The following is an 11,863-nucleotide window of genomic DNA, read 5'->3' as shown; positions in this document are numbered from 1 at the left end:
CCATTCATACTGTTATAAACACTTAACAAATACTAACCACTTTAAATGTCCCAACAACATTTTGAGAGAGATACTATCATTAATATTTTTACAAATGAAGAAAATGTGAGAATAAACAAGTTAAATAACTTTCCTAGGTCACAGTCAAACCCGGGAAACTGACTCTAGAATCTGTTCTTACCTCTGCAGCATACTACCTTTTCTGAACAAATTTCTCACTTTATTTTGTCTATCCATACTCTAATTGCCTGTTTTGTTGATTTCAGATTCATAATAAAGTCACTCTTTGGTCCTTGAAACAGGGTTTGTCATGATAGAATTAGACTGACAAACGGATCAGCCTCAAGGACCAAAAGACAAAGGGCCAAAGGAGATTAGAAAACCAGGAGGAGAGAAATACAGTAATGAGCATGTTAGGAGGTGCTCCAGCTCCCAAAAATCTTATAGACTTCAGTCAGATCAGAGTATTACATATCACAGCAGTGGCAGAGAAATTACATATTAACCATGAGCATCTTCATAGCATTTTTCACCTCTGCATTTCTAAGGGTGTAGATTAAAGGGTTTAACATAGGAGTTATCATGGTATAAAACACAGCTACCGCTTTGTCAATGGAGAAGGTGGTTGCTGGACGTAGATACACAAATATGCAGGGCACAAAGAACAAGATGACTACAGTGATATGAGATACACAGGTGGAGAGGGCTTTGCGCCTCCCCTCCAAGCTGTGAGATTTCAGATTATATAGGATGACCACATAAGACACAATCAAGAGGAGAAAGTTCAACAGGCAGACAAATCCACTGTTGCCAGCAACAAAGAGACCAAGGGTATAAGTGTCCATGCAGACGAGTTTCAACAGAGGGATCAAGTCACACATGAAGTGATCTATGATGTTTGGGCCACAGAAGGGTAGCCAGACTGTGAAGAGGATCTGAATTGTTGCATGAACAAAGCCTCCAACCCAGGCTGCTCCCACAAGGAATCTACACACCTGTTGGTTCATGATGTCATGTAGTGCAGGGGTTTACAAATGGCCACATAGCGGTCATAGGCCATCACCGTGAGAAGCACAATCTCAGCAGAACCAAAAAGATGCCCAGCAAAGACTTGAGTCATGCACCCCCTAAAAGTAATGGTTTTTTTCACAGAAAGAGTATCAGCTAGCATTTTGGGGGTCATGCATGAAGAACAGCAGCCATCCATGAGGGATAAGTAAAACAGGAAAAAGTACATGGGGGATGCCAGGGACCTGCTGGTGCTAATGGTAAGGATGATGAGCAGGTTGCCTGCCAAGGTGACCGAGTAGACAATCAAAAACACAACAAATGAAAATTTCTGAAGCTCCATATTTCGAGTCAAGCCCAGGAGAATAAACTCAGTCACATTATTCATCCTCATCATCAGCTGTGTTCAGGTGACAGGTGACTGCTCTGAAAAATAAGTCATATTCATCCTCAACAATAAGGCTTTCACTTAGTGAATAAATATATCTTTGATGTCATATGTTTTCTAGCTTTACAATAAGTAAAAAAAAACACAAAACCATGTCAATTGTTTATTTGTTTCTATTTGACATTTGACAATGTAAGTATTAATAGTATGCATTTTCTTCTTTATAATTTTCTGGTTTGTTTTTAATTTTCTACAGTAAAAATGTGTAACTTTTACAATCAGAAAATAAAAATAAAAATACAAAATGTCAAGTTTCAAGAGCCATTCCATGATGTGGCCATATGTGTAACCCATTTACGGGTACACCAAGATGGATATACTTCACCTGACAACGGGTGCACATACTTAGCAGAGAAAATTCCAATTTGCTCTGCCAATTTTAAGTCATACAAAAAGACCAAGCACATAGAGAACTTCTTTCTTTCCTGAGCCATCCCTTTTTCCATGTTGCCTATCTGGAAGCTTCTTGGTGTCCTCAAGGCTGAAAATGGTGCTGCTACATTTGTCCAACCTCAAAGGCCATGTTGAATGGCCATTACAGTACACATAGCCTCATGATCATCTCTCTGTGTTCAACACTATGGGTTCTTGGAGCAAAAGTCTTGCCCTACTACAACCTAGTCTTATTAATTTTTGTATCCCTAGTGCTGGCAAAAACAAACACTCAAAGCATTAACTGAGAGAGAGAAGAAAAAAAAAGAGTAGGAGAGAAAAAGGAGAAGGGGAAATTAGAAATGTATAAAAGACTAAAGAAAGAGAAACGGACCTAAAATCCAAATATATTGTTTACAGTCCTGAATCCATAACTACTGTTAACTAAATATTAATGGATTTTATGTATCTGTGCTTCAATGTTTTTCATCTGCCAAAAAGGAGGACTAAATATACATTTCAGGCTTGTTGTGAAAAATGACATAATTTTAAACTTACTATTGTTGTTATATGATTTTATTGATTCATGGAAGTATCACTGAAAAAAACTTTAAAATTCATTTCTTAAATCTCCAAAAGTCAAACATTCTGAAAACTTAAGCTAACCAAGTGAAGACAAACAGAACAAGGAAAACAATAAATAAATATCAAAAAACTCAGCAGATTAAAAAAGAAGACAATACAGCAAGCTATTAAAATAATATTAACATGATGATTTCATAATTCTTTACTTCCTACTTGTTTGTGGGATTTATAACCTATTTTTTCATAAATTAATTAACTAGTTAAATCCATTTTTCAATACAGAGAAAACTTACTCCTTCCAAAATTGACTCTTATGACTGAGTGTGAGGATTTCCAGGAAACATTAAACCCATTTCACTATTAAAATAAATGCTTTGAGGATGCATTTTCATATCTACAATGATGACCAATATTAGATATTATAAAGCATTTACAGAAAAAGGGTGTGGGGAGAGGAAGTAAGAGGGAGAGAAGGGAAGAAAAAAGGGAGAAGGAGACAGGACAGAAACAGAGATGGAGAAGAAGAAAAGGAGAGGAAGGAGGAGAGAGAGAAAGAAGGAATAGGATGAGGAGAAAAGCTGAAACCAATAAAAAAGAGGAAAGAACAAAAGAAAGAGGAGGGGCCATGCAAGGTGGCTCACACCCTATAATCCCAACACTTTGGGAGGCTAAGGCAGGTGGATCACTTGAGATTATGAGTTTGAGACCAGCCTGACCAACATGGTGAAACCCCATCTCTATTAAAAATACAAAAATTAGCTGGGCATGGTGGCACACGCCTGTAATCACAGCTACTCGGGAGGCTGAGGCAGGAGAATCTCTTGAAACCAGAAGGCAGAGGTTACAGTGAGCCAAGATCATGCCACTGTGCTTCAGCCTGGATGACAAAGCAAGACTCTGTCTCAGAAAAAAAAGAAGAGAAAGATGGACATATACACAGTCACCTAAGAATGATTGTTTATTGAATAGGTGTGGTGTAACATTTCAAACAAGTGTTGTACTTGAAACCTAAACTTTTTATCAAACTTACTTGCTGATTGTCACCCTTAAGCTCAACAAGGGCCTACGTACAATTATATAAGTCACAAGTTGTTCTTACAAACTCTTCAGGAAAAGTTTACACAACTCACTATTAAGGGCTATAAACTATTGACTTGTCATCAATTAATGTTTTGCAAACTCAACAATACTTAATCAGGGTTTTCTTCAATTTAGTGTGTGTGCAATTAATGGTCATGTTAATTTACCATAAACTTACTGCAAATTTGTTATATATATATATATATATAGTGTTTCCAGAAGAAAAAAAAAAACCTGAAGTAAACCTTAACAGAAGAAAAACTGTACTTCTCCTACATGACAATTTTACGTGTGTCTAGGACTCCTCACTCTGGCCTGAACTTGTTCAGATAATAAATTATCACAGATAGTAAACACATTCATTTTGTGCTAAAATGGAATTTGGATTTGGGAAAGAGTGGGATGATTTCAGTAGCTCTAGCCCCTTTACACCTCTATGGAACTCACAGAAATCTTAGAGGCATTATAATTTTTAAGTAGAATCTGATCTGAAAGCCTTGATATGGACATAAGAACTAGACTGCCATTGTTAAAACTAGAAAAACAAATCCAATTACCAAGACAGAAGTTGATTAAAGGTCTCCTGGATGAGAAATCTCCTGTAGCGAATTCTTCCAAGTATTTTTTCAGAGCATCAATGCTCAGTGCTTAGCCACATAGTTTGGTCCTTGGGATTCAGCCTTCCTTCTTCCAAAATTTCAGTAGAACCAATCTGAAGACCCAAAGTATGTCAGGGAGATGCAATGCTTTGTGATTAGCTCTGCCCAGAAATCTTCACAGCTGCACCCTCCTCGACTTCCTTCAGTTCTCACAATATAGAGACACCAGTGTCATTCAGGTGGGAAACTCACATCTGTCCTGTTTACTCAAGGGAAGAGCAATTTACTCAAGGAAAGAGCAATTAATTTCACTGGCCTTTGCCGAAATGGCAACTAGATGCTTATCTCTTCTTTCAACTATACTTCTTGCCAGTGAAACATTTCTGACAAAGGTTAGAATTCATCTAGGATCATCATCTGGCTTCAGTCAGAACATGAATGCTTTATTTCTTTTTTATTTTTCAACAAAGGTTCATTCAACATCAAAAATGTATGAGGCACAATGTTGTTCAATAATAATGACGGTACAAATTCTTGAGTGCTAAATACCAACCCCTATATTAGACACATTATATTGGGTACCCTTTATGATGGGTACTATTATTATTCCTATTTTACAGATAAGAAAATTGAGGCACTATGAGTCTCAGTAAATATACAAGAGCAAAAAGAGTAAGTGGCACAACTGATGTTTAAATGTGCCTGTCTCAACAGCCCAGAAATTGTGTCTGCCCTCACAATGCAAGAATATAACTATGAAAAAGAAAAGAGTCATAAGGACTATCAAAAAGGACACAGCACTACACATCTGTGTAATGAGGATATGGCTTAAACTGGGATGAGGTGGAGCATTCAAAGATTATCGTCAGGAAATAATATTGAATTTGAAGCAAAAACTATTGTTCAAAGCCTAGATTACATAGGAAAGTAAGGGCTTTAGATGGCTCATAAATTTAGGAATTGAGCTCAACTGTGTCATTTGAACAACGAGCAGGGAATCTATGTGACCGCACTGTTGGCACTGTAGTTCATACATTTGTAGTTCCACCCTGTGTTGAACTAAATCTAATCAACCGCAGTTTTCCCAAGGCAGCTTCAAGTGAACAAGAGTGACTTCGTTGTCACTCTCAATTAGCTGTAAATTACATGGGTAGAAAAGTCAAAATGCATCAAGCCAGTAAAAAACCCCAGTTAAAACTGATTCACCTACATATAAGCAAAGACAGCTCAGTAGAAAGCACATAGACATTGGATAAACACAGACCAGTCTCTAATCTAAACTGAGTCATAAATACTGGCAAACTGAATGCAGGAGCATATCAAAAAGCTTATCCACCATGATCAAGTAGGCTTCATCCTTGGGATGCAAGGTTGGTTCAACATATACACATCAATAAATATAATTACATAAACAGAACTAAAGAAAAAAATGCATGATTATCTCAATATATGCAGGAAAGGCTTTCAATAAAATTCAACATCAATTTATATTAACAGCTCCCAATAAACTAGGTATTGAAGCAATGTACTTCAAAATAATAAAAGCCATATGTGACAGACCCACAGCCAACATCATACTGAATGGGCAAAAACTGGAAGCACAAAACAAGGATGCCCTCTCTCACCACTCATATTCAGCCTAGTATTGAAAGTTCTGACCAGGGCAATCAGGCATGAGAAAGAAATAAAGGCATTCAAATAGGAAGAGAGGAAGTCAAACTATGCCTGTTTGCAGATGATGTAATCCTATATCTAGAAAATCTCATCATCTCAGTCCGAAAGCACATCCAGTAATGGGATTGCTGAGTAAGCAACATACACAAATCAATAAGCTGATAAATAACTTCAGCAAAGTCTCAGGAAACAAAACCAATGTGCAAGGCTGGGCATGGTGGCTCACACCTGTAATCCCAGCACTTTGGGAGGCCAAGGCAAGCAGATCACCTGAGGTCAAGAGTTCAAGACCAACCTGCTCAACATGGAGAAACCCCTTCTCTACTGAAAATAAAAATTAGCTAGGCATGGTGGCAGGTGCCTGCAATCCCAGCTACTCAGGAGGCTGAGGCAGGAGAATTGTTTGACCCTGGGAGGCAGAGGGTGCAGTGAACCAAGATCATGCCAGCGCACTCCAGCTTGGGCAACAGAGTGAGACTCTGTCTCAACACAAAAACAAACAAAAAAAATCAATATGCAAAAATCACTAGCATTCGTATACATCAACAACAGTCAAACTGAGAGCCAAATCATGAACAAACTCTGATTCACAATTGCCACAAAAGGAATAAAATACCTAGAAATATAGCTAACTAGGGAGGTGAAAGATCTCTGCATGCAGAACTACAAACCACTGCTCAAAGAAATCAGACATGACACAAACAAATGGAAAAACATTCCATGCTCATGGATAAGAATAGTCAATATCATTAAAATGGCCATACTGCCCAAAGCAATTTATAGATTCAATGCTATTTTAAACCACCATTTTTTATAAACTAGTCTGTGATATTTTGTTACAGCAGCACAAAGGAAGTAAGACAAAGACCAAATTAAACAGAAACCCATCTACTGTTCATAGATGGAAGACTTAATGTAACGAAGGTGACAATAATAGTATAATAGTAGTCAAGAACATTTAGTAGAAAATTAATTTTCTCTTCAGCAAATGATACTGGGACAACTGGATACCCAAACACAAAAGAATAAATTTGGATCCCTTTCTCTTGCCATATACAAAAATTAATCCGAAATGAATCAAAGATCCAATGTAAAATCTAAAACCATTTAACTATTAGAGGAAAACAGGGGTAAATCATCATGATCTCGGGATTAGACAATGGTTTCTTAAATACAGCCACAAACAAGCAACAAATAAAAAATAGACAAATTGAACTTTATCAAAATTTAAAACTTTTGTGCCTCAAAGGAAACTATCTGGAAAGTCAAAGCCAATTCACAAAATGGGAGAAAATACTTCCAAATCATGTATTTGATAAGGATCTTGTATAAAAATATGTAAAGAATTCTTTACATCTCAAAAATAAAAAGACAAGCAACTAAATTAAAAATGCACAAAGGGAGTGATGTCAAAAGATAGAATAGGACGTTTCACATCACATTCCCTCACAGAAACACCAATATACATATCCCATCTGCACATGAAAATACCTTCACAAGAGTTCTAGATCACAGGTGAGAACTTACAGTACCCAAGTGGAATGCACAATCAAGAAAAGATGCGCTGAATGGGGGAAGAACAGCTTTGCTTTACCCAAGTCACCCATTCCCCAAGCCCATGCCGCACAAGGCTAAGAGATACCCTCTCTGTTCCAGGACTCTCCTATGTGGAAAAGAAAAGTGAAGTGAGCATTGGCTTCACTGCAGACGCCTATTCAGGCCTGCACCAACAGTCTCAAGCACAAGGCCTATTTGCATGAACATAAGCACCAGGCTCACCCCAGAGCCAGAGCAGGTTCCCACAGACCCAGGCTCCTAAACCACCCAGCACTAGGCCAACTCTCTTAGACCAAGGCACAAAACCAGTCCTAGTACCAATTAGGCCCTCACTAACCCAAAGCCAGGCTGGCACAAGTAGATAAGTCACCAGGGCTGCACCAGTGTCACACCACCCCTTCACACACTAAAGCTTCAGGCCAGCCTCTTTGCAAGACCGGCTCATGTAGATACAGGAACCAGACCCACCCCACTGCCAGACTGGCCCCAGTTCCAGGTCTATTCTATGGTTAGACTGCTATGTGGATCTAGGTTCCAGGCCTGCCTCAGTACCAGGCCAGTCCTCATGAAAATAGGCTATCAGACCACCTCAGCACCAGGTCAGGAATGCAAACCAGACACTAGACCAACTCCTATGGATTCAACCTAGATGTCTGCCCCAGTGAGCATCTGTGGAAGGCCAGTACCCATGGACCCTGGCACTAGGCTTAACACAGGTCCAGCTCCACCATGGAGGACTCAGTTTACACCCTACCCCAGTTCCAAGCTGTTCCTCAAAAATGCAAACTCAAGGCCTGTTCCAGTGCCAGGCCAGCCCACATAAACCCAGGTTCTAAACTCACCCTGGTGGACCCAGGCTCCAGGCTCACACCTACAGACCCATGTGTCAGGTCTGTTCCCATAGGGCTCTAATGCAAGGCCAACCCTGTGGAAACAGATAGCAAGGTTATCTGCCTGGAGACCTCCACAGTCAACCTGCCCACAGTCTCTTCAACTGTTGGCTCACATAGGAATTCTAGACAAGCTGATTGGTGAAGGACTTTCCCAGCAGAAGCCAGACTGTAAAGGCTAGAAGAGATGACAACTTCTTCAAATGCAAAGACACCAAAGCAAGTTTATAAGAATCATGAAGGATCAGACAAACATGGTACCACCAAAGGAAATAAATACATCAACAGTAATTGACCCTAAAGAAATGGAGATATATGAACAGTCTGACAAGGAATTCAAAATAATTGTCTTCAAGAATTCATGGGAATACATGATAACACAGATAAACAACTTTAAAAATTAGGAAAATAATGCATGAACAAAATTAGAAGTTCAATAAAAAGATATAAACCATAAAAAGAAATCAAACAGAAATTCAAGAGAGGAACACAAACAGTGACCTGAAAAATTCAATAGAGAGAGCTGCAAAGCAGACTCAACCAAGCAGGAGAAAGAATCAGCAAGCTTGAAGACAGATCGCTTGAAATTTGTCTCACTCAGAGGGAAAAAAAAAATAAAAATAAAGTTAAAAAACCCTTTGGTATTTCAGGAACACCATCCTGTATGTCAGTGTAAGTATTATGGGCTACCCAGAAGGAACAGAGAAAGAAAGAGAAGCTAAAAGTATGTTTAAAGAAATGATAATAAAGAAATGGTCCCCAAATGTAGGAAGGGATATAAACATTCAGACCCATGAAGCCCAAAGAACTACAAAAGTGAGGACATAAAGATGTCTTCATCAAAACACAACAGAATCAAATTGCCAAAAGTTAAGGACAAAGAGAGAAGTTTGAAAGCATTAAGTAAAAACTGATTTATCACATACAAAGGAATGATAAAACTATTAGTAGATTTGTCAGCAGAAACCTTGCAGGCCAGGAGAGGGTCAGATAATATATTCAAAGTGTTGAAAGAGAAAGAAAGAACTGTCAACACAGAATACTCAGCAAAACTGTTCAGAAATAAAAAAGAGATAAAACTTTCCCAAACATAATCTGAGGGAGTTCATCACCACTGGACCTGCCTAAAAGGGAATACTAAAGGAAATTCTTCACACTTAAAACAAAAGTGAGCTGAAATGAAAGGACACTAACTAACGACATGAAAGCATAAACTCATTGGTAAAGATACACTATTCTAACTCTATAGTAGCCTAGAAATAAACCCACATACATCTATTAACTCATCTTTAACAAAGGTGCCAAGAACACACAGTAGGAGGAAGAAGAGTCTCTTCAATACATGGTGTTAGAAAAACTGAATATCCACAAACAGAAGAATGAAATTTGACCCTTATCTCACACCATATACCAAAAGCAAATGAAAATGGATTGAGATCTTAAATGCAATACCTGAAACTATAAGGTCAGTAGAAGAAAACAGGAGAAAGAAAATCTTGATTTTGGTCTGGGCAATGATATTTTAATATGATACCAAAAGTACAGGTCACAAAAGCAAAAATAAATGAGTAGTATTGCATCAACTGAAAAGCTTCTTCACAGCAAAGGAAACAATCAACAAAGTGAAAAGGCAATCTAGGGAATGAGAGAAAATATTTGCAAACCATGTATATGATTAGGAGTTAATATCCAAAATACAAAAGGAGCACATACCACTCAATAGCAACAAAATTAAAAATGGACAAAGAGGAGAATAAACATTTCTCAAAAGAAAATATACAAGTGTCCAACCAGTATATGAAAAGATACTCAATATCACTTATTATTATAGTAATGCAAATCAAAATCATAATGAAATATCACCTCACACATGTAGGATAGCTATATCAGAAACAAAGATGTTAGTGAAGAAGTGGAGGAAAGAAAACCCTTGTGCACAGTTGGCAAGAATGTAAAGAGGTTCCCCCCAAAACTAGAAAGCTTCTGATCCAGCAATCTCACTTCTGGTTGTATATCCAAAGAAAATGAAATCAGTATCTTGAAAAGATACCTGTATTCCATGTTTATTGGAGTATTATTCACAATACAAAATATAGTAACAACCTAATTGCCTGTTGGTAACTTAATGGATAAGAAAAGTGATTTTATATATATGTATAAATATTATTTAGCATTAAAAGAAAAGAAATTCTTGGAAAAAAACTACTTTAAAGTTTATATGGAACCAAAAAAGAGCCCGCATTGCCAAGACAATCCTAAGTCAAAAGAACAAAGCTGAAGTCATCACGCTACCTGACTTCAAACTATACTACAAGGCTACAGTAACCAAAACAGCATGGTACTGGTACCAAAACAGAGATATAGACCAATGGAACAGAACAGAGCCCTCAGAAATAATACCACACATCTACAACCTTCAGATCTTTGACAAACCTCGCAAAAACACGAAATGGGGAAAGGATTTCCTATTTAATAAATGGTGCTGGGAAAACTGGCTAGCCATATGTAGAAAGCTGAAACTGGAACCCTTCCTTACACCTTATACAAAAATTAATTCAAGATGGATTAAAGACTTAAATGTCAAACCTAAAACCATAAAAACCCTACAAGAAAACCTAGGCAATACATTCAGGACATATGGGTGGGCAAAGACTTCATGTCTAAAATACCAAAAGCAATGGCAGCAAAAGGCAAAATTGACAAATGGGATCTAATTAAAGAGCTTCCACACAGCAAAAGAAACTACCATCAGAGTGAACAGGCAACCTACAGAATGGGAGAAAATTTTTGCAATCTACCTATATGACAAAGGGCTAACATCCAGAATCTACAAAGAACTTAAACAACTTTACAAGAAAAAATCAAACAACCCCATTAAAAAGTGGGCAAAGGATATGAACAGACACTTCTCAAAAGAAGACATTTATGCAGCCAACAGACACATGAAAAAATGCTCATCATAACTCGCCATCAGAGAAATGCAAATCAAAACCACAATGAGATACCATCTCACACCAGTTAGAATGGCGATCATTAAAAAATCAGGAAACAACAGGTGCTGGAGAGGATGTGGAGAAATAGGAACACTTTTATATTGTTGGTGGGACTGTAAACTAGTCCAACCATTGTGGAAGACAGTGTGGCGATTCCTCAAGAATCTAGAACTAGAAATATCATTTGACCCAGCCATCCCATTACTGGGTACATACCCAAAGGATTATAAGTCATGCTGCTGTAAAGACACATGCACACGTTTGTTTATTGCAGCACTATTCACAATAGCAAAGACTTGGAATCAACCCAAATGTCCATCAATGACAGATTGGATTAAGAAAATGTGGCACATATACACCATGGAATACTATGCAGCCATTAAAAAGGATGAGTTCATGTCCTTTGTAGGGACATGAATGCAGCTGGCAACCATCATTCTGAGCAAACTATCACAAGGACAAAAAACCAAACACTGCATGTTCTCACTCATAGGTGGGAATTGAACAATGAGAACACTTGGACACAGCGTGGTGAACACCACACACCGAGGCCTGTTGTGGGGTGGGGAAGGGGGGAAGGATAGCATTAGGAGATATACCCAATGGAAATGATGAGTTAATGGATACAGCACACCAACATGGCACATGTAACACATG

The 11,863-nt window shown here is 38.0% G+C and overlaps 1 protein-coding gene across 1 annotated transcript; it reads right to left on the bottom strand.

Moving 5' to 3' along the window:
* Positions 1 to 494: 494 nt before the first annotated feature.
* Positions 495 to 1,440, bottom strand: LOC126936433 (olfactory receptor 4C12-like). Its single transcript, XM_050759229.1, is given in 2 exon segments — positions 495 to 1,012; positions 1,015 to 1,440. Coding segments are annotated over 2 exon segments (909 nt in total). The 5' UTR covers positions 1,406 to 1,440.
* Between the last annotated feature and the right edge of the window lie 10,423 nt (positions 1,441 to 11,863).

This window comes from Macaca thibetana, chromosome 14 (genome assembly GCF_024542745.1).
Source record: "Macaca thibetana thibetana isolate TM-01 chromosome 14, ASM2454274v1, whole genome shotgun sequence".
NCBI classification, from domain to species: domain Eukaryota; kingdom Metazoa; phylum Chordata; class Mammalia; order Primates; family Cercopithecidae; genus Macaca; species Macaca thibetana.
Note: the sequence above shows the minus strand (reverse complement) of the source record. Positions and strands in the feature narration are given on the sequence as shown.